General features: G+C 36.4%; 2 protein-coding genes across 3 annotated transcripts in view; both read right to left on the minus strand.

Moving 5' to 3' along the window:
• Positions 1 to 3,641: 3,641 nt before the first annotated feature.
• Positions 3,642 to 23,492, minus strand: part of LOC125240655 (failed axon connections) — a 62,969-nt gene continuing 43,118 nt past the window's right edge. The window contains exons 2-6 of the mRNA XM_048148653.1: positions 16,048 to 16,183; positions 15,534 to 15,736; positions 9,702 to 9,839; positions 7,313 to 7,588; positions 3,642 to 6,493 (exon numbers count right to left, since the gene is read on the minus strand). Coding sequence (XP_048004610.1) covers positions 6,428 to 6,493; positions 7,313 to 7,588; positions 9,702 to 9,839; positions 15,534 to 15,736; positions 16,048 to 16,183 — 819 coding nt within the window. The 3' untranslated portion in view covers positions 3,642 to 6,427. The remainder of the gene's footprint in view (positions 6,494 to 7,312; positions 7,589 to 9,701; positions 9,840 to 15,533; positions 15,737 to 16,047; positions 16,184 to 23,492) is intronic.
• Positions 11,328 to 14,710, minus strand: LOC125240656. 2 transcript variants are annotated; one of them, XM_048148656.1, is made up of 3 exons: positions 14,367 to 14,710; positions 13,238 to 14,040; positions 11,328 to 11,455 (listed from the first exon to the last, which is right to left on the minus strand). In XM_048148656.1, exons 1-2 carry the CDS (start codon positions 14,596 to 14,598, stop codon positions 13,256 to 13,258), a joined length of 1,017 nt encoding a protein of 338 aa, XP_048004613.1. In that variant the 5' UTR covers positions 14,599 to 14,710; the 3' UTR covers positions 11,328 to 11,455; positions 13,238 to 13,255. The 2 variants fall into 2 exon arrangements, with proteins under 2 accessions (XP_048004613.1, XP_048004612.1); XM_048148655.1 differs by having other exon boundaries at positions 11,329 to 11,455; positions 13,248 to 14,040; positions 14,367 to 14,709.

Below are 23,492 nucleotides of genomic sequence, written 5' to 3' on the forward strand. Positions count from 1 at the left end.
GTCCAGGGTCTCATGATGGAGTCAGGAGATGGTCAACAGAACTGCTATTCTACTCATCATAACTCCACCATATTTGGGCTCACTAGATTTGGGCTGACGAGCAGCATCGATCTAAATGAGTTCCAACGTTTCGTGATGGAGTCAGGAGATGGTCAACAGAACTGCTATTCTACTCATCATAACTCCACCATATTTGGGCTCATTAGATTTGGGCTGACGAGCAACATCGATCTAAATGAGTTCCAACGTGTCGTGATGGAGTCAGGAGATGGTCAACAGAACTGCTATTCTACTCATCGTAACCCACATGTTTGGGCTCATTAGATTTGGGCTAACGAGCAGCATCGATCTAGATGAGGTCCAAGTTCAGGACTGTCAGGAGATAATTCAAGTCCTGAAGTGTGGTTCTGGTTACTCTATAGTTAAGGGGCGTTCATTAATCACGTCATATTACATTTTTGGCCTATTTTAAACTGGCTGACAATAATAATGAAATCTTACTTACTGGTCTAAAAATCTTATCTTACTTGACTAAAAATTATTTAATACAATGTCTCTACTCTATTTAATACAAACTTTGGGATTAGTTGACAAAGCGGACCCCAGGATCCCATAAGCCGTGGCAAATGCCGGGATAACGCAAGGAAGATGATGATATTCGTCTTTGGGTCAAAGGAACAACATATGTATGCAAAATTACAGTAAATCGGTTCAGTAGTTTTAGAGAAAATTGGCTGTGACAGACGGGCAGACAGAGGCACGAGTGATCCAATAATTCCTTTTTCCTGTTTGAGATACGGAACCCTAAAATAATAGCGCCGAAATATGATTTTTTGTTTACTACCGTTTACAACTACTATCCATACAGTGTACAGTCACCGGCATAAATAAGTGATGATTTCTGTACCTTGTCATATACTCTTTGAAATGTCATACGAAATTGTCGAACGATCTATAGCGACTAGGTATAGAAATCTCATCACTCCTTTATGACGGTGACTGTAGCACAGAGAAACAAAAAAAGTAATATGTTTCAACCCCAACCCTCCCCCTTCTCCATCATGATGATAGTTGGTGATTTTTCCATTTTTTACCCCCTTAGGAGAAGAGTATCCAAAAACGCTGCTGAAATCACTTTTCTCTTATTCTCTAATTTCAAGACTATAACAAAAAAAAATCATCCCCCTACAAACTTGCACCCCATTTTTATGCCCTTATGGGTTGAAGTTTTCATAATCTATTCTTATCTCTTGTAAACTTAGAATCCCCATGTAAAACCAAAAGAATTGTTACTAGCGATTAAATTCAAAACTATCAAGATTATTCTTGCCTGTGTTGAAACACGCGTTGCGTTGCCGGTGCTCGCGTACCGTGCGTCAACGCCATCTATCGATGGCTATTTCACGAATTTGATGAGTGCTCAAAGGAATAAGGGCTCTTATGACTTTTTTCTCCAATTTATTGTTTTTTTGCCTAAATAAAGTTACTTTAATAAATGGAAGTGGAAAATGTAGCCATCTGATATTTGATCGAGTCTAGCAAAATTCACGTATATGGAATGTCTTTTTTTTTCTACGGAATGATTTTAGCCGTTTCATAATGAATCCAGTGATATATGGTTTATGCACAACATCCCTACATTTTTTGAGTACCTAATTATAATTTTTGTAACATAAGTAACATTCGCGATGACCACCCGTGAGGGCCCCGCCACTCAAGGGTAAACTTTTTCTGTCATTTTATCGGTATCCTTGCCACTCAACAGCTTTTTATTTCAAGTCCGGCTCCCGGTTACCTGCCACTTTACGTGCGGTCGGCTCCCGGATTTCGCCACCTGAAGGGCTAGGCTACCGTACCTTTTTCTGTATGGTTCTGAGGTACGTTTTTTTTCTTAGACTTTATCAGTCTATATGGAGTTATATATGTCTTTGCACATGTATAAAGCTGGTAGAGACGGGCTGCAATCCGGAGCAACCGGAACCGCACGCTTACAGGAGTTTCCAAACAAATTAGAATCGTCTGTATCGACCTTTAATAAGTACTGCTCCAAGGCTAGGGCCACATGCCACAAGTGCCCTACAGACTAATTTGTACAACATACATTCAAGCTGGCTTGAGATTGTCGCGGCTGGTCTAGCAAGACACATGTTGACATGACATATTCTGTATAAGACCCTGTAGTAAGCATTAAAATTTTAATAAAAGTACAATACGTATCCAGTGCAATCTTATTTTTTCTCATTTATCTTTAGGCTGATTCAGGACTATACTTTAATTTGACGTGAACGAAGCATTATATTTATAGGTCACGTTTTCACAATCGTTTCAATTAAATTATAGTTTCGATAGATGATGTGTTACAATTTGTAGGCATCATCAGTACATAGTTATGAGAGTATTTAATAGGGGGCGCTAAAACAATGAGGTACGATGAAGAATGAAGATTGTAAATCCTATACAGGGTGTAAACCTAATACGGGTGAACCTCTTAACGGTGGTAAGTATAGGACATACAAAATGGAATTAGATAACTTTTAATTAAAATTGAAATCTTTGGGAATTTTTTCAAAAATTCATTATGGGGTGAAAATTAAGAGTAACTCAAAGACACCTCTTAATTATTTTTTATTTTAATTTTTTAATTTTTTATGTAGTAATTAATGATAACAATATTGAATTATATGCCTGGTTTCATTTATCGCCCTTATTAGGTTTACGCGCTGTATAAATCATCCTTGATTATGACTGAATACTTGTGTGCGTGTGGATTGAGTGAGCACCTTCCGAAAATAAAAAAAAATATGCTGATTATTTAGTAAAAGTTCTAAAACAATTGTAAAAGGAATCTCTGAATTTGTAAAAAGATAAATCAAAAGATACAGTCATTAACATGTGCTCACTCAGTTTTCACAAACTACCAACGAAAACAGTGAATGTATTCATTTAACATATAATATTTATATACTAACATTTAGTAAAAAATATGCCAACCTACCTCTATAAATTTTAGATCACCTAGTTACGTATTTAATTTTTTACAAATAGTTTCTTATGCTCAGCTCTTATGCTCACAGAGGATTAGAATACCGTTGCACCAACCAACCACTATTTTTAACTGCATACGGTTGGTTGCAACTGACCTAACCGTAATTATAGGCATAACATATTTAATAGCTGCAAGGATTATTTATGTAGGATTTACAATCTTCGTACTAAGAATCGTATCTCCATTTTTTAGCGCCATCTATTAAATACTATCATAACTACACTGACGCCTACATTTTTTTTTTCAAAATGTGTATTGACGTAATATCATGATATTAAAATAAAGAAGCATGTTAAAAAAGCAGTATGATTTGGCCACTGCCAGGCTGCGAAACAGCGCGCCATCTAGTTTTAAGCCTAAAAGGCCCATACATTTCAGGGGTAAGTTTTTTTGTATGGGCTTTGTCTGTCCCTGTATTAAATGGTCCTTGATAGCTGTAATATTTTTTTAAGACATATGCAGCAAACGAGCAGACGGGCAGTCTGATGGGAAGCAATCATCGCCTATAATAGGTGTAGAAATAAAACAAACCGTTCAGTGCACATTGACTAGGCTTAAGAGTCAAAAGTCTAGTCGAGGCACCTCACAGTAAACATTTGGTAGATATATACTTTAATGGCGACAGAATATATAACACTGAAATCCTAATGAGAACATTGTGTCCACTGAAAGCTCAGTTGTGTATTACTTAGTCGGCACATTTATGGCGAACCATTATAATCTAGCTGAATATGACTTAATATTAGAATATTGACACAATAATTGAAAACCACAATTACTAAGTGAATTAAGAATGATTATATGAATTAAAAACAACTATATGAATATTACAACTCATTGTTCAAAATTGTCTGCTACATGCTATAATAATATGAACATACTTGAAAATCTTATCACTATTGTATGGTAATTATAATTACTTTGTAATAATAGTACTAACTTACAACAACACAAATAAAAGTATCTCATGTTCATTAAAATTATCATTACATTATTATAGGTACCTACTTCGAGAACGACCATAATCTTCCGTTTACAGTTCTCTAATTCATTCATAGTTGCTTCCTGACACCTAAAACTACCTAGATTCAGGTCAAATACATTCGAATGATGTTGGGTAAAATCTCTGGTTATTTCCACTACTTACCACAAAGTTAATATCTGTGGTAATTAAAATGACCTCTAGTTAAATCTCAGTAATTACCACGGACAACTAGGTGGCGATTAGTAAGAAAAACCCAAAATGTTTTATTATATTTAAAATAGACAGCTCGCACGCAAGTGTCGCGACGGTTACCCTATAAAGACAGCGGCCTCGCTAGCCTCGCCCCATGTCGCACGCGCGATGGTGGCATTCGCAGGCTGTGCATGTGCCGTGGTGAGCAAGTGGCAGCCTCATGCGTACCTCTTTCCAGTTCGTGTCACACTGAAACAGGCTCTGCTACTGACTCGTTTACACAAGCCCAATCTCTACATTATTATTTAACTGTTTTGATATTATTTGTGTTTGATAGTTCATTCAGGATTCGTTTGATTAAAAAAACTTCTTCAAACTAGTACATAGCTTATGAATAACAATCGTTTCTTAATCCATTAATTCTTCCTATATTAAACCTTATATTTATTGTGAGACTAATGGCAGTGATGGTCAGCAGTTGTCGGGAGGGACGTAGTCAACCATTCCCCAAAAATTCTCAAATCAAAAATTACGTCAAATAAAGTCTTGACCTTATTGTATACAGAGTTAACTATTATCGAATCCACGAGTGACCCGACGAATATTTTCATCTTCATCAACTCCTTCCCTCCTAGTCTACCGTAAACCGTATTTGGTTATGCTTAATCCTATCTTTATCTATAAGTGATATATGCAATATCTTCAGACCTACTAGAGACTTACAAGTATCATTTATTATTATACTTATGTGAGTAATGTTGTACGGGGACTACGGGGACAAGCCGAATGTAAAGAATCATTTCAATGTTAGTAAAAGTTTACATTTTTTAAATCAATATTGTAACATCCTACTACGGCTGTAAACCCACAAGCTTCCACTACTACTATCAGCCTGGTGTTTGTTTGCACTTAGATGTATAAAAACATGCTAAGTATCCAATAACTTGCAAGGCGAATCATCGGGCTAGAATGTTTTGGATGCGACAAAAAACATGATCTTAAGCCTGTTTCAGTGATTACTACAATAAGGAAAACTTGGAAATAAGTACCTAAGTAATGTGCGAAAACAAACCGGCCATTTGAGGAGACAGGAGCTAGTGGTGCGCCCGAGAGTCGGCACGGCATCGGCACCCGCGGTGCGCGTGAGCGAATGCGGTGGAATGTGGACAGGAGCCGGCCTCGCGCCTGTGCCTCACTCTTACACGGCCGACTCGTACGCGTAACAAATTATTCTTATCAAACAAGGGATTCTAATTCGTAGATATTAAAATTTGAGTACATATTCGTTCTTAATCTTAACAATTAATACAATATCAAAAACTTTATGGACTATGAATTACATAATAACATGAAAAACAGTCTTCCAGGCTTTTTCGTTTATCAAAAATTTGTAAATTGTAAATTTTTAGTTGTAAAAACTGATAAAGTACAAGAATCTCAAAACAGTCTAATTATTTACCAGCTCATTTCTAATCGACGAGCCGAAATTTATAATTTGATAATACTACCCAATTAACTACTAAACATCAGCCAATTTTTGGTATCAATATTAATTTTCTAGACTAAACATTGTAGCTTATTTAAAATTCATAAGGAATGAGATGAGAACGAAATAGATGTGTCGATGAGTTCGGTGACGGCGAACAATAGTGGAATAGTTTGTGCTAAACTAGACGGACACTACGAGACGAGAGCCGGGCGCGGGCGACGGCCTGGCCTGCTCAGTAACCTACTCTACTACAGATCGAGTACTTACCGCTCACGGATACTTATAAAACATTTCATCATGTATGAGTATTAATATTATTTACGTACGTATCCCTTATTAAATAGATAATTTATCTGAATAAAAAGATTATCTAATCCTGTAAGTACCTAAACAATAATATATCTTAGAGCTTACATTAGCCAATTTCCTATCGACGTATGAAACTAATAGAAATACAATTTAATAATAATTACAAAAGATGTCAGTCACAATAAAAAGAGCATTCGAAACGGACAGGAGAGGTTTATGTTCGAGATTACCTAGACGAGACGACATCGAGCGAACACATGTGAATGAAACATTAAAAGCACACTATACCGATTGGCGCACGGGCGTCCTCGTGAACGAAAAAACGGGAAAGACAAATGGATTTACACGCTTACAATGTACAGGATGTCTGCCGAGCCTGCCGAGCCTGGCTCTAGTGCGCCGCCGCCTACTTGTCCTCAGGCTCCTTCTCCTTCTCCTGGCCCTCCCCGCCCTCCTTCTCCTTCTCGTCGCCCTACAACGCAAAATTACTTTTTCATATTTTACACATCAACAACCGATTCATACCAAATCAAATGGTTGCAGAACCATACAACGCTGCACCTAGGCCCCATTTTCTCTCAGAGTATTTGACATATACATACCTACTACATTTGCCATTGTTCGATTTTTTGATATTCTACTGCAATTCAGAAAAGTTATATATTTCATTTATTTTTTTTAAAGCTGAAAACTCCTATATAAAAGTAGCATCCGAAAAATGTTTTCCAACGCTTAGTTATGTCTTTTCGATGTACAATAAATATAGTAAAAATGTTTTATTTTATCCTATCTATTAGAAGGCGATTTCGCGTAAGTCGTGTAATTTGGTCTTGATTGAGATAGCCGTGATAATACTAATAACCAAACAACGTGCGCAATGGAATAACTTCTCAAGTGTCCTGCGCCATTTGATACTCAATGTATGGATCCGGTAAGTTCCTAGAATCCAACATATATATACCTACACTTGTTTATTAAGGCCAATACACAATTAATGTAACATTACATTACAAAATTAACAGGTAAAATGTGTTCGTTTTTAGTTGTTTTTTATTTATTTTAAACAAATGTTATGAGAATTGGATTTTGAATTATGAATACTGCAGTGTTATAAGGCAAACAACGTAATTGAATTTTAGAATTATATTTTATTTTAGCGCTAATACCTAACTAAGGCTCAGTTGTCCAAAGCAAGGCAGCGATCTAGTTGCAACGCAGTCGCTGCTGTGACCGTTAACGCACAGACACAGAGAGAGTCGTATGTTTATAATATTATTGTATTGTAACGTACCTTGCCCTTTTCAGGTTCATCTGGGAGCGGCTGTTTCTCAGCAGGGCCGGTGCCCTCCTTGGTCTCCTTGGTGTCCTTGACGGGCTTGGGCAGGTGCGCGTTGAGGTCGAGCGTGGTGCAGATGTCGTCCCAGTCGTGGAAGGCGCGCTCCTTGATGCGCGACACGAGCCCCACGAGGTTCGGGAAGCTGTCGTTCATGGCGTCGCGCAGCGGGTGGGCCACCTCCTTGTCGATGAAGTTCAGTTGAGCGAGGTTGGAGAACGCGACCACGTCCAGCTGTGGATGATAACAATCAGTATTAAGTCAGGTGACCAGAGTGTCTAATGTGACGGTGACGCTGGTTGCGCGCAGGCACAGCCGCGTTCGCGTAGTAAAACTTGTAACAATAAGTAGACCACTTTCATTCTTAAATAAATTGACTTCCTATCCGCCAAAACCAGATGTCGCCAAGCAATAGTTTAGTTGTTGTTAGTCAATTAACATAAATATTTTAAAATGGATATCCTAACGACAGAATAACTCATATTATTAAGGTTACGTGATTTGATTATTAACACTTTCGAAACCGGGCTCTACGCGGCGCTACGACATTTTCGCTACATACGGGGAAACCCATGTAATCGGCTACGCTTCTACGAGCGGTGTACCCGACAGTCGGGTTCTTGGTAGCGAAAGTGTTAATGTTGAATAAATATTTTTATCCTACATAGCTTCACAAACATATATGACCTCGAAGTGGTAAGCAAATATTGTGCACTAGATGCCATTCCGAAACTATTATAATACCGTGTCAAAAGCTAAATTGTTATTTACCAAATACTAAAGACGCTCTCACGATACAATTCTCCGTTTAGAAAGTATGAAATGAGTTTCGGAGAATTATCTTAATTTTCTACTTTCATGTGGTAGACTAAAATGAGTAGATTGTGTTCAAGTCAATGATGACGTGACACGATATCATTACAGTGATGAAAGGAACGTAATGTAGGCATTAGTTAACTTGGCTGAAGTACCCCAATTACGAATCAACTGTCGAGAACGGTCTTCTTTACAACTCGTACTAATAATGTATGAACGTCGGCCTCAATACGTAATTACTTAAAATGCTAGTTTTTATCTGCAGAATTGTAAATTTTACATAGTGTTTAATTTAATGTGCCTACATGTAATAAGTTTTAACCAGTGTGTAAAAGCCATAATACGATAAATAAATAAATAAATTACTTAAGCGATCGATGAATACTTAACTTGATTAGTACTCGTACCTACCAAAATTTTATAAAACTTTCTCACTTGTTTCCATAAATTAATCCATAATAATATAATATGTGACTGATACATAATGAAAGGCACCAACAACTATGGACTATTGGTATCTTACATAGCATTTATAATCTACATGTACTAACTACTTAACTTTTTTACTCTTGTACCTAGACCGTTGAAACCTAGCCTAAATAAAAGCAATGCGTTTACTAACCAATCTTATTCTATCGTCGTGACTTATTGCAATGGTTTAAAATATTTGAGTCTTCTTTATTTTATCAACATTGCAACATCGGGACTCGATAAATAGTTCTCGGAAGTAAGGCGAGAACTCTTAGCTAAGGACTTGTTTATCTTAAATGTACCTACTCGTATTAAGAAACTGTTCAAACAACGACTGAATTGTATCAGGACATTTTTCGGGCACAGTCATAGATAGGAGATAAGAGGGTTTTGAACAATTAACTTTGTTCAATGAGAGTAGATAACTTTTGTAAAAGGAAGGTCTATCAAGGAAATGTTGTTATAAAATCCATAAACAACATTATGTTGGGTTAATTAATATGCTACTCTGTGTAGGCCCGGTAAAATATAGGGCATGCTCTTGTGGCTTTAGAGAAAAGATTGTGTCAGACATTTTAGCGGCCTTCGTTGTGTAAGTAACATATTATTGCAGGTGACAGTACCAGGACAGAGAAAATATTTTCTTAGTTTTCGCAGCAGCCTCAAAGGAACCTAAGAAAAAGTCTCCGTTATAACCAGTTAGTGATAAGTTGGTAGCTAGTGAGAATAATGCTTCACGTTCGCAAGTCTACCCTGTGGCTCTTAATTGTTGGTGTTATTAAAACTAAGTAAATATTTGGACTTTTTAACTGATTTATGCACTAGAACATCTATTAGGAACCCTATACGTGTAAAGGGTCGAAATTATGTAAAACCTATTGTCGCAGCCATCTGATTAGATTTGTTTCAAGTTCGCTAGCCCGCGCATTAAACACCGGCAGCGGCACCCCATTATGATGCCTAGGCCAACAGTTGTTAACACAAGACAACGTTCAACAAATTGACGTGCTAGATATCAAATTGAAACAGTTGGTAATGGAGAAGTAAAGTAGTGACGTACCAGGGTGGGTTCGTCGCCGAAGAAGAAGGGCCTGTCGGAGAGCAGGTCGGACAGCACGCGCAGGTCGTTCTTGCCAAATTCGATGATCTCCTCCTGGCTGTGGACGCCGATGCCGTGGGCCTTCGCCTTCTTCATGCCCTGGAATAATTTGCACATAAAATTTGAATCTATTAAATAATTACCAAATAATTATGTATTGCGAACATTTCAAATAACACCATCACTCAGACAAAGACATTATTATTAGATTAAACGAACTTACCTTAAGTGAAGTTCTATCTTAATAACATGATTCTCTCTCCCTGTTAACTTAACCATTGTATAACCTTTATTGTATCCAACATTTATCACAATTTTCAAAGCTTTTAAAAAAGAAGCTCGAACAGCTCCAGTTGTCTAGTCTATGGCATCCGGTACGACAAGTCATTTCGTTTAAAGTATATTTCAGTAGATTATTAGAGCAACCCTGTAAATGGGAAAAGTATATTAGCATATATACACAAGGGAAGGGATGGGACTCTCTTAACAGGGAGAGAGAATCATGTTATTAAGATAGAACTTCACTTAAGGTAAGTTCGTTTAATCTAATAATAACATTTATCTCTCTCCCTGTTAACTTAACCATTGTAGATGTTCAAAGATAGGGTTGCGAGTACATAATCATACAATCTGATTAAGAAATAAAGCTGTTTATTAAATCAGTAACATTTAAGATAACAATGTAATTATAATCAACATGACATTCAGTCTGATATCAAGTTACATATCGTACTACAAAACTGGTCAGGTTCTGAAGAAATTGGTCTGTTATAATGCTTAGCAAAGCAAATAGAGTTTTCTGACCAACCAGCTGTTTTTTGGATAATATCTATGGATATACCAGATCTGCTTGCAGCTGATGTGCTGGCGTGTCTAGTGCTATGGGCTGTAAAGATGTTAACGTCTATGCCTGCCTCCTTAAGTACATTTTTTATCCAGCGACTTATAGTCTGGGTAGAAACAGCATGGTGAGGTTTTTTATGCGTAATTAAAAGACTGTTAGTATCTCTAATAGACTGTGTTCTTTTGATATAAGAATTTAAAGTAGTGACTGGGCAGACTTCAATCTTATTACTGAATATTTTTAAATTTAATAATGGTTGTTTACTGTTTTTTCCTGAAGTTTTAATTAAATCTGGTATAAAAATTTGAACTCCCTCATGAGTAAATTGAATATTATTAATCTTAATTAAGGATAATGTTTGGACTCTGTGTCCTGTCGTTAAGGCAAGTAACATCACCACTTTATGGGTAAGCTGTTCCAAGCTTATAACTTCGTTAGGGTACAAACCTTTTAAATAATTGAGGACAATGCTAGGGTCCCATGTTATATTATATTTTGGAGTAGGAGGTTTTAATCGAAATACTCCTTTAACAAACCGTTTTATCCTATCATCATTTCCTATTCTAGGTCCAATAAGAAGAGATAGAGCGGATCTAGTACTATTAATTGTGCCATAAGAGGCTCCATTTTCAAAACGCTCTGTTAAAAACTTAAGTACGAATGGTATAGACGCCTGATAAACATCAATCTTATTTTGCTTACAGAATAGCCACCATTGTTTGAAAGAAGTATCATACTGTTTCAGCGTGTTATTTGAAAGAGAATTTAACATTATCTGAATTGCTGATTTTGGCGTTCCGCGCCTACTGTACGCCTCGCCGATAGCAGCCCGGCAGCCAGGGTAAGATGACGATGTAGGGGATGGACATCTCTGAAAGGAGACGACAGTAAATTTTTATTAGGCTTGAATATTAAAGGGTCTGTAATTAACAATGATTTTAGAAGAGGGAACCATGACTGAGAGGGCCAATATGGGAACACTAGTATACCTTCCGCTTTTTCCCTTTTAATTTTGTTTAGACATTTTAACAATAAGGAAAAAGGAGGAAAGGCGTAAAAGAAAATATCACTCCAATTGACAGTGAAGGCATCTACGGTGAAAGCATATGGATCAGGTTTCCAGGAAATGAACTTCAGGCATTTATTATTAATCCTTGACGCAAATAAGTCTATATCAGGGTGGCCAAATGTTTGTATGATTTTATCAAAATATTTCTGGGAAATTTCCCATTCAATATTAATTTTTCTGGATTGTTCATCTGCTTCAAAATTATCGTTAGTGTTTATATAGGAAGCAAATATCCAAATATTTCTTTCCTCACACCACTTCCACATTTCCCTTGTAATTTGATTGAGATGAGGAAACTGAATGCCACCCATCTTGTTTATATAAGCTACTGCAGTTGTATTATCAACTCTTAAAAGAATCTCACAGTCATGTAAATTATTAGCAAAACATTGTAGACCTAAAAAAGCTGCTTTTATCTCTAGATAGTTTATATGACTTTCTTGTTCAAGTTTTGACCATGATCCAGATGTTCTATTTGATGCACATACTGCCCCCAGCCCGTTTTCGACGAATCGGTGTTAATTTCAATGCAAAAATCGTGATTTTTAATTATGTTGAATTTGTGTAAATTTTGACTCCACCAATGAAGTTCAGAAAAAATAATATTAGGAAGAATCATGTTGGCTTCATAGTTCTCCTTGGATTTTAATAATGCAAGATATTTTTCTCTTTCTAGTAGTTTAGTATAAACCCAGCCATATGGAACAGCTGGACAAACAGAGTTAAGTTTTCCCAGTAATTGGGAGAATTCCCTTATTGAACAGGATCTTTTACATTTGAACTGCTGAATAATTTCCAGAATACTAAGTTGTTTCTTCTGTGGAACTGATAAGGAGAGGTTAGTAGAATCGAGATTAAATCCCAGATACTTGCATGTTTTGCTAGGGGTCAAAGAACTTTTTTCAAAATTAATTACAAACCCTAGGTCCTGAAATAGTTTACATGCTACTTTGATATCATTTAAACATCCATTATATGATTGGTTAAAATAAATACTGTCGTCTAGGTAGCATGTCAAAATTATATTTTGTTCTCTGAGGTAGGTACTAACTGGTTTAACTAATTTAGTGAAAACATAGGGAGCTGAGCATAGGCCATACGGTAAAGCGTTAAACTGAAATAATTGTCCATCAAATTGGAACCTTAGAAACTTCCTGTGTGTCTCCGCAATTGGCACGGAAAGATATGCCTCTGACAAATCAATGGAACCCATAAAACAGTTTTCTGATATCAATTTGCAAGCAGTTCTAATATCCTCTAGTTTAAAATGATGTGTTATTACATATTCATTCAACTTTTTTAGATTTAATATAAATCTAAATGAACCATTGGGTTTTGGTACTAAAAAAATTGGAGATGTAAACTGATTGGGGTCTGGAGAACACTGTGAAATTGCACCAAGTTTAAATAATTTCTGGATTTCACAGGTCATACTTTCTTTTTCCTTTCCATGCCACACTTTTTGTATTGCCTCATGAGGCGGAGGAATAGTATGAAATGGAATTTCGTACCCTTCCAGCCATTTCAAAATTATTGGATCATCAGTAATCTCAAGCCAATTGTCAATAAAATGTTTAAGTCTACCTGCATGTACCTCAGGTTCTATCGGTGATATCTGGACCTCTGCTTGTGGGAGCTGTGTCTCTCTTTCCGGTGAGGCTGGTTGTAGTGCTTCCGGGGTTGATGGTATTGTTGCCCACCACGCATCCGATGATACTGCTGACTGTATTGTGGTGGGCTCTTCCAGTTTAACTGCTTGAACTGTTTGTTATTTGCTGCTTGTTTCTGCTGCTTCTTTTCTTTCTCTGGATGGTTCTTAATAGTATTTGAAGTTTTCTGGATTGTTTGTGCAGCTCTGATCTTGTCAGCACAATCTGTACCAAATAAAAACTTATCGGTCTTTTGATGACGAATAGCATCTTGGATGGTTTTATTCGCTCCAGCCAAACAAAAGAATTTTCTCGAATTTGAATCATGGTGGTGGATTTCCCCAGCCAACTTCGCAGCGTCATTGATTTCTTCAATTAACTTTTTAGAGTTAATATTTCCTAGTAAAACGTCAGTTAAGCATTTTCCTAGGCAAGACAATAATGTGCCTGTTAAGCCCTGTCTTATCATAATCCTTTTATCTCTTTTGACCGAGGGATCTGAGAGTGTAGACGCAATCTCTGGATTAATTATCGGTGCTATTGCAGCAGAAAAATTGGCTGGTGGAGGGTATTTTTTCACAATTGCTTCTCTAGCCTCTTTACCCAAGCCGTCATTCATAATTTTTGTCCAGCGGGAGGCCAATTCAGGTCTGATAGGGTTTCCAACTTCTGCCTGTTCCTGACCTTCAGTCCCCAGAGCAAGTAGGAACTCCTCAGGGAGTTCATCGTCCACAATTTCTGTAATAATAGGTAATATTATGACAAAGTTGTACATGAATGTAGGCTCGTCTATCCTCAAGTGATAGCGCAAAATGTGTATTTTGTATTAAACTGTCTATCCGCAAGTGATAGCGCAAAGTTGTATATTGTATTAGCATTGTCTATCCGCATTGTGATAGCGCCTGCTATAAAACAAGATATAATAGTCAATGGCATGTCTTATATCCACTCTGCCTAGCCAGTATTTGCTACATCTTATATTGGTCGGTTTAATATGTATGAGATGTTGACAAGAAGAAGCCTCAGTATAAATCTGAACTATGTATATTTAACCATAAACGCACCTGCATTTATATCAGGGTCATCGTGTGGCCTAGTATGCAACGGTGAAGACGCCGGTGATGGTGAAGAGTCTTCTGTCGGCGGCTGCTGCGGAGTCTTCGACTGCGGTTGTACAGGAGGAGTAGAACTGCGATCTGGTTCGACGGAATGTCTTTGCAGCTTTTCTTGAAGTTTTTTTATCTTTTTCTTAATATAAACTTCATCTTTTTCTTTATCTCTCTTCCTTTTTCCCATTTTAACAGCACTCGCGAAAAAATAAGAGTAATTTCGACGCACTTGTTAACGATAGTTTTACTTCGAGACCAGTATTCAAACGAGAGAAAAAACGAACATAGTTTATGGGCAACCGGAAAGTGCCAGCATAGAAAAAAAAAAAAAAAAAAAAAATATATATATATAAACAATTCAAACGTTTTGGTCATAAAGTCTGGCACACATAAAGCGTCAGTCAGTATTACTAGTACGGTAAAGTATAACCCACTCTTTCTAAAGTATGGTTAATAACAGCGAAAGAAAGAGACGGTATGATACTCTGTCCATGAGACGGTGTTGATCCAAACAATAGAGTTTGACAGTAAAACAAAACGGAAGTTGTACTCTTCCGCCATTTCGATATATGAATGTATGACACTGAGATTTGTCTAAATAATCTTGTTTGGTTATTATATAACAATAAACGCAACATACCTGAGGTTCTTGTTACCTTACTTGTTTAAAACATAAGTCTCAAAACTGAATACGAGTCGCTGTGGAGTGAGCGCCGGACCGCCGCCGGCGCATTGTTTACATTAGGCGGATCACCGCTAAGAACATGATTTTGCCTGTCAATCACACTCATTTTCACTGTAATCACTTGTCTACATAACTTTGACATAGTTATTCACTGCATATTTATTTAAACAATTTAATAAAACAATATTTTCTGATGATTTTCTGAGAGTAACGTGACAATGTTGGTGCACAAAAAAGTTAATGACTTGTCGTACCGGATGCCATAGACTAGACAACTGGAGCTGTTCGAGCTTCTTTTTTAAAAGCTTTGAAAATTGTGATAAATGTTGGATACAATAAAGGTTATACAATGGTTAAGTTAACAGGGAGAGAGATAAATGTTATTGTAAATTAGGTCAGTATTAATTACTTACAGATTATTATGTATGTATATTTACCTTGCGACCAGACGTGAGCTTGTAGCAGAAGTTAAGGATGGGGTTCGGCAGACGGGTGTTGAGCGCGTTCTGCAGGTTGATCTGGTAGCCCTTGATGACGCTGTCGGGGTACTTGGCGCGCCACCACAGCAGCACCCACGAGAGGTGGTTCTCGATCATGGAGATCATGGCGTGCGACAGCACCCGCTGCTCCGGCGTCAGCGCTGTGTATAAAGCAAATAGGTCACTTGGAGTCCCTTGCACCCAAGCTGCGCTTCCAAATGCACATGCGCGAAGTGCCTGATGAATCTAGGATTCTAGGTCGCCCGGGCCCTCGATCCCGATTTTCATATGACAAAGAACCATTCGCAAGGTGCAATGACCTGAATGTACCTATTTAAGTGTACATTACTGGACGTGTTATGAATGCAAAGGTTATCAAATAACGTTGTAACAGGAGCCTTGGAACTGTACTGCGACGAGTCTACATGAACGATACAAATAACTAACGAGGTAATGATAAGGCAGTTCGTACCCGCATCGAGATCCTTGTGGAACTTCTCAGAAAGATCTTTGATGATGAAAGTGCTGTCGGCAATCTCTTCACCATTCAACTCCACGAACGGCAGTTGCCCCTTTTTGGAACGGAACTTCGCCTTGTGATCGACGTTCTGAAACCGACATTAAAACATGGTTATAGAGTAAAGTAGTTTTAACAATCACTCTTCGCAAGGCAATTTTTAAACAAAGGATTTTTGTTAGAGTGCGTGTATAGTATTATATGATAAACTTAGTACGTTTGCTTCCACACCACGACATATTCTAAGAATAGCTTGATAGGACTCGACTCTTGGAGCAAACAAACGGACGACAACAACAACAAGAGTGTTGTTTACAATTATAAGGGCCCATTATTAAGCTACCAGTTAGAGCAACAAGTGACAAATTACTGTTATCAAAACATTACTTTGTCTCATTTATGTGACCTTATTTCAAAGGGATGTTATGATAGCAGTACTACATTAGTAATTTTATTAGGAAATAGTCTTAATGTAGATAAGCTTAGCATAGATAAATTGATGTCCACTCTAAATGTTATTGAAAAATCTGGTGTGGGGAAAATTATATTATGTGCACTACCTTATGCAGAAAATGTATCATATGACTATAATTGTAAGATAGCTTACTACAATTCTTTAATGTACCATGCCATAGCTGTTAATAAAACCGGCCAAGTGCGAGTCGGGCTCGCGCACAAAGGGTTCCGTAGCAGCAAATATAATAAACTTATTATGTCAATTTATACACCTGCCAAAATTACAGTTAAATCAACCTATCTCAAAAACTATAAGAGATACTTTGATCAAACCAAAAATCGTTGAAAGAGTTAATTAGCATGCATCACCTCTATTTTTTTTAGAATTTTATACCCCGTAGTTATAAAAATAGAGGGGGGGGGACATACTTTTTACGACTTTGAGAGCTGATATCTCAAAAACCGTTCACTTTAAGAAAAATGTTTTTTAGAAAACTTTATATCATTTTAAAAGACCTTTCCATTGATACCCCACACGGGTATGTACATCGAAAAAAAAATTTTCATCCCTCAGTTACATGTATGGGGGCCCCACCCCCAATTCCTTTTTTTTACTATTTAGTGTCATAATTTTGTAGCGGTTCATACAACACATATTCCCATCAAATTTCATCACTGTAGTACTTATAGTTTCCGAGTAAATCGGCTGTGACAGACGGACAGACGGACAGACGGACAGACGGACATGACGAAACTATAAGGGTTCCGTTTTTGCCATTTTGGCTACGGAACCCTAAAAAGTACCATTTCTTTGACTTAAATAAATTCATTGAGCGCTTCATGCTAGCTCCACGGAAGGTATTTTTGCCAAAGAAATTTTTTGTATATTTAGTGGAGTTATTGGCCTTCAATATTGAGCCAAATAGATGTAATAGTGTTATATATAAGTCTCAGTCAGCTGACAAAGCCAAGGACCCCATGCCTCATTTAAACTAGATTGTAAGACAGCGGAAAAACACCTGAGTATGAACGTTGTTCACCAGAATATTCAGGGTTTTTCCAGCAAAGAATTAGAAGTAGGATTATTTTTAGATAGTAATAATGTTGAAGTTATGTGTATTACTGAACATTGGTTGAAACAAGAACAGTTGATATTTGATTATGTTAATTTTAAATTAGCTAGTTTTTTTGCCAGAAAATCTGCTGTTCATGGTGGCTCCCTTATTATTGTTAAAAATTGTATGAAGTGTAAAGAGCGCAAAGATGTTGTAAAATATTCCATAGAAAGAACTATAGAAATTTCATGTGTTGAATTAGACAGATATATTATTGTATGTGTTTATAGACCACCATCAGCTGACTTCAGCATATTTGAATCTACAATGGAAAATGTTCTGAAGTTAGTGTGCAAGGGCCAAAAACATGTTATTGTATGTGGAGATTTTAATGTTAACTTGCTCGAGTCATCTAGTAATACTGTTAAAATGCTCTGTTTGTTTAAATCATTTAATTTATTTAATTTATTTCTTGAACCTACCCGGGTAGGTGTGACTAGTGCAACATGCCTAGATAATATTTTTTGTAACTGTGAATGTATAGATAAGAAATTATTTAACTGTTTTCATTCCGATCACAGCGGCCAAAGGGCAGCTTTCTTAAACATTATTCATGATACTCCACAAACAATAACATATAGACCCATTACTGGATCTCGCTTGGAATCATTCAAAAATGAAATTCAACATAGTTTGTCTATAATACCATTTTCGCATTATGACTGTAATCATTTGTATCAAGAAGTTTTCAATGTAATTCTGAATCAATTTAATAACAATTTCAAAGTGAAATCTATTAGTGGGTCAAAAGTTAAAACAAAGTTTAGTGAATGAGCTACTGTAGGTATTCACAAAAGTAGAAAAAGACTTTATGAACTTTATGGTGAGAGAGAGCTGAACAAGAATTCAGAATTCCTGGACTATGTAAGAAACTACTCAAGAATCTTCAAGAAAGTGTGTTTAACTGCCAAGAAAAACTTTATTAGTTCTAAATTGAAAGTGTCGGACAACAAAGTGAAAACAACTTGGAGTATTATAAATAAAGAAGCTGGTAAATGTAAATCACGCGATTGTCAAGTCAACATTGTATCAGATAATCAACAAATAGTGTCGAACAGCGATGTTGCCTCGGCATTCGAAGATTATTTCTCAAACATAGCCGTTAACACCACAAAATGTTTACATTCTTCTGCGGCTCAAGCCCATTCATTACTTTTTGCTAATGTTAAGAAATGTAATAATTCATTTGAATTTAGTCAAGTAGACTCTGTAAATATTGTTAAAACATTCAAGTCACTCAATTTAAAGAAAACGGAAGACTTATGGGGAACATCAGTTAAAGTAATTAGTCATGTCATAGATATAATAGCACCTTACTTGGCCGTAATATATAATATTTCAATTTCACAAGGCACCTTTCCAGATCTTATGAAATGTAGCAAAGTCATACCGCTTTTTAAATCGGGTGATTCGAGTGATATAACCAATTTCCGTCCCATATCAATACTTCCTGTTCTAAGTAAAGTCTTTGAGAAGCTAATGTTAAATGATCTACTGTAGTAGAGCGGCGAGAGGGTCTCGGAAAAAGTTGATGTGACTGGAGAGTATACTGCTGACAAGTGGTATCGTTGTGATCGGTAGACTTTACTGAGTACGAAATAATGACTTGTCACATTCTCAGACTGTGGGGGGGTTAACTACGACGTCACAAAGATCGCGGTCCCGGGTTTCAATTTTTTGCCAATTTGTCTAGAACCCCTTATCCAATTTTGAAAAATGAGGTGTCGATTGAAAGCGTATAACATGCTGATTAAGATTTTTTATAAGTGAAAAGTATAGGTTTGTGAGTTATTTTTTAAGTAACAATAATGCAAAAAATACTTTTTTTTTACTATCTTTTTTGATTTTTGTGACTCAAAAAAGCAATGAAAACGGCCACTTAGCTAAAAAATATGTTATATGAATCATTTAACTACATTATTAAGCTATCTGTTGAATTTTAAATTTCTACGATCGGATAATAAATAAGCAAACTACAAGCACATACCTGTAGGCGGGGAGTACCGCTTGACGCGCGTTCCCATACATTCGGCGTCTACCAAATTACACCTCGCGCAAAATTCGTTTCAAGCAGATATACCTCTAATATTATTCATTGTAACCTATCAATATTGGTATCATTTGAAAGTACAATTAAAGTACTTTAAGAAGCAATGTCAATCATTTTCTTAAAATCAATAATCGCCAGTCTGCGGTGGTTACAAAGGAAAAAAGTGGGTATGGAATTTGGCTGGTTTCCTAGGTTTGATGACCCTAGACGAGTTTAAAAGGGGAGGTAAAGGTGACAAATATGGGTTGTTCTCTGGCCTAAAAGCTACACAGAGGGTCAGGGGAGAAAAAACTAGGGTTTAAGTTTAGTTTTAAGTTATTTTTTCTTTTATTTGTTGATTTTATTGTTTTAAATTTTTTTTGTAATTTTATCAAGGATACACGTTGGTTTCTTTTGCTGAAAATTCACTTTTTTATGAGAAATGTGATGAATTTCATGGCATTTTCCGATAGAGACTAAACTTAACTTTCAAATAAGGCCACATAGTCATACTTTTACTTATATAATATTAAGGGTAATACCAAGTAATACCGTTTGAACTCAAACGACTTAGAGGTGCGGTTTTTTGACCCAGTAGGTATTAAAAAGTAATCTTAAAATCAAAACGATTAGACTTCTGTCGTTATACACATTAAATCACTAAAATGAAGTTACCTTTAATGTTTTAGTAATTATAATCATTACTTTTAGCCACTTTTCTCAGAACATAATTATTCGACAGAAGTCAAGATAACATTAAGAGCATATTTATTATTAATAATGCGTTATAAATATGAAATAGTTGTTGAGGTACACTTGTTAAGTACATGCAGCTCCTGCAAATACACTCAGTGTCAAAAAAATCATTGACCCACATATTAGAGAGCAGGGCGCGCAGGGCACCTCGTAACACTATGTGTGGCACTGAGGAACCAGTGAAGTCAGGTCTATGGATTGCTACACTGCTGTCCCGCTTGCACTACTCCGCCGGGGCTATTACCCTTAATATTATATAAGTAAAAGTATGACTATGTGGCCTTATTTGAAAGTTAATTTTAGTCTTTATCGGAAAATGCCATGAAATTCATCGATTTTCTCATAAAAAAGGGCATTTTCACAAAAAGAAACCAGCGTGTATTCTTGATAAAATTACAAAAAAATTTAACACAATAAAATCAACAAATAAAAGAAAAAATAACTTAAAACTAAACTTAAACCCTAGTTTTTCTACCCCTGGCCCTCTGTGTAGCTTTCAGGCCAGAGAACAACCCATATTTGTCACCTTTACCTCCCCTTTTAAACTCGTCTAGGGTATTAAACCTAGGGAACCAGTCAAATTGAATCCCCGCTTTTTTCTTTGTAACCGCCGTAGACTGGCGATTATTGATTTTAAGAAAATGGTTGGTATTGTTTCTTAAAGGACTTTAATTGTACTTTCAAATGATACCAATATTGATAGGTTACGATGAATAAGATTAGAGGTATATCTGCTTGAAACGAATTTTGCGCGAGGTGTAATTTGGTAGACGCCGAATGTATGGGAACGCGTGTCAAACGGAACTCCCCGCCTACAGGTATGTGCTTGTAGTTTGCTTATTTATTATCCGATCGTACAAATTTTAAAAGCAACAGATAGCTTAATAATGTAGCTAAATGATTTATATAACATATTTTTTAGCTAAGTGGCCGTTTTCATTGCCTTTTTGAGTCACAAAAATAAAAAAAGAGAGTAAAAAAAAAGTATTTTTTGCATTATTGTTAATTAAAAAATAACTAACAAAACAATACTTTTCACTTATAACAAATATTAATCAGCATGTTATGCGCTTTCAATCGACACCTCATTTTTCAAAATTGGATAAGGGGTTCTAGACAAATTGGCAAAAAATTGAAACCCGGGACCGCGATCTTTGTGACGTCATAGTTAACCCCCCCACAGTCTGAGAATGCGACAAGTCATTATTTCGTACTCAGTAAAGTCTACCGATCACAACGATACCACTTGTCAGCAGTATACTCTCCAGTCACATCAACTTTAAAACTAGACGACTTTTTTCAATTCCGCCGCCTTACTACTGGGACACTTCAACAGACATAGATTACTTACAAGCAAACAGTTCGGTTTCACAAGGGGCCGTTCCACGACCGATGCTGCTTCGGTACTCATTAAACATATATATAATATTTGGGAAAATTCTTGTGATGCAATTGGCATATTTTGTGATCTTTCAAAAGCCTTTGATTGTGTGGATCATGGAACGCTCATTTTGAAATTAGAACACTATGGTTTGTCTATAAATGCCCTAAACTTTATGTCTTCTTATCTTAGCAATAGAACACAAACAGTAGTTGTTAACAAAACTCGCTCTAGCGGGACTGTTGTCCAATTAGGAGTGCCACAAGGCTCAATTTTAGGTCCATTCCTGTTTTTGGTTTATATAAATGATTTGCCATGTATAGTAAAAAACTTTTGTGAAATAGTACTTTTTGCTGATGATACATCACTGCTTTTTAATGTTGACCGAAAATCTACGGATTACAATGTAATTAATAGCACGTTAGGTGATGTACTGCAGTGGTTTACTGTCAACAATTTACTTCTTAATTCTAAGAAAACCAAGTGTATTCGATTCTCTCTGCCGAATGTTAAACCAATCGATACAAAAATACTTTTGAATGATGAATGCTTAGAGATGGTAGATACAACACTGTTCCTTGGCTTAACATTGGACAAAAATCTACAATGGAGTCCTCATATAAGGAAACTAGCAAGCAAATTAAGTTCAGCCGCATACGCCGTTAGGAGAATCAGGCAACTGACTAATGTTGAGACAGCTCGCCTAGTGTATCATAGTTATTTTCACAGTGTAATGTCATACGGTATTCTGGTTTGGGGCAAAGCAGCTGACATACAGACTATCTTTGTATTACAAAAGAGAGCCATTCGTTCTATTTACAACTTGGGAACACGTGAATCAGTAAGAGAACTCTTCAAAGAAATTAATATCTTAACTGTAGCTTCCCAATACATTTATGATAGTATAATTTATGTTGTTAAGAATTTAGACTGTTTCACTAAGAATTCTGATATCCATAATTATAACACTAGAAACAAAAATAAGCTTGCCATAAAGAAGTTTCGTGTCCGTAAAGTACAGAAGTCATTTGTTGGGCAATGCATTCATTTTTATAATAAGTTACCTGACACTGCTTTGAGATTACCCCTCCCAGCTCTTAAGAACTACTTAAAAAAATCATTGATGTTAAAGGCTTATTACAGAGTCGAGGACTATTTGACAGACAAAGATGCATGGCCCGAACCAGAAACTACAAAAAACGAATAGCAATTAAAATAATTGTATTATGTATAGAGGACACAGTTCAGATAAGAAAGCACATCAAATATTTTATGTTGTGTAGGTAAATTACATATTTAATGATATTGAGATTCATATTATCTTTTTCTTCTGTGACAATTTGATATGTTTTCTCTGAAGAAGAACGACGTATTATTAAGCAATAATATAATTTATTGAAATTAATTTCCATAGAGTACCTAGTCTGTTCATATTCTTTGATGAATACTTTTGCATGTTAAATTGTATCTTGTTATTTAATGCATGTTAGTTATAAGATGTAATGTTTTGAAAAGAAGTTGCCCGCCGAGTTTCTTGCCGGTCCCATAGTGGATACCCCCCTCCCAACTGAGGGGGGACTGAAATCTTCTCGAGGCTGAGGCGTAGGGTTAGAGCCGGCGTAGCTTTATTTGACGTTCATATGCGCATTGTAATATGCCTACT

This window comes from Leguminivora glycinivorella, chromosome Z, assembly GCF_023078275.1.
Source record: "Leguminivora glycinivorella isolate SPB_JAAS2020 chromosome Z, LegGlyc_1.1, whole genome shotgun sequence".
Taxonomy (NCBI): Eukaryota; Metazoa; Arthropoda; class Insecta; order Lepidoptera; family Tortricidae; genus Leguminivora; species Leguminivora glycinivorella.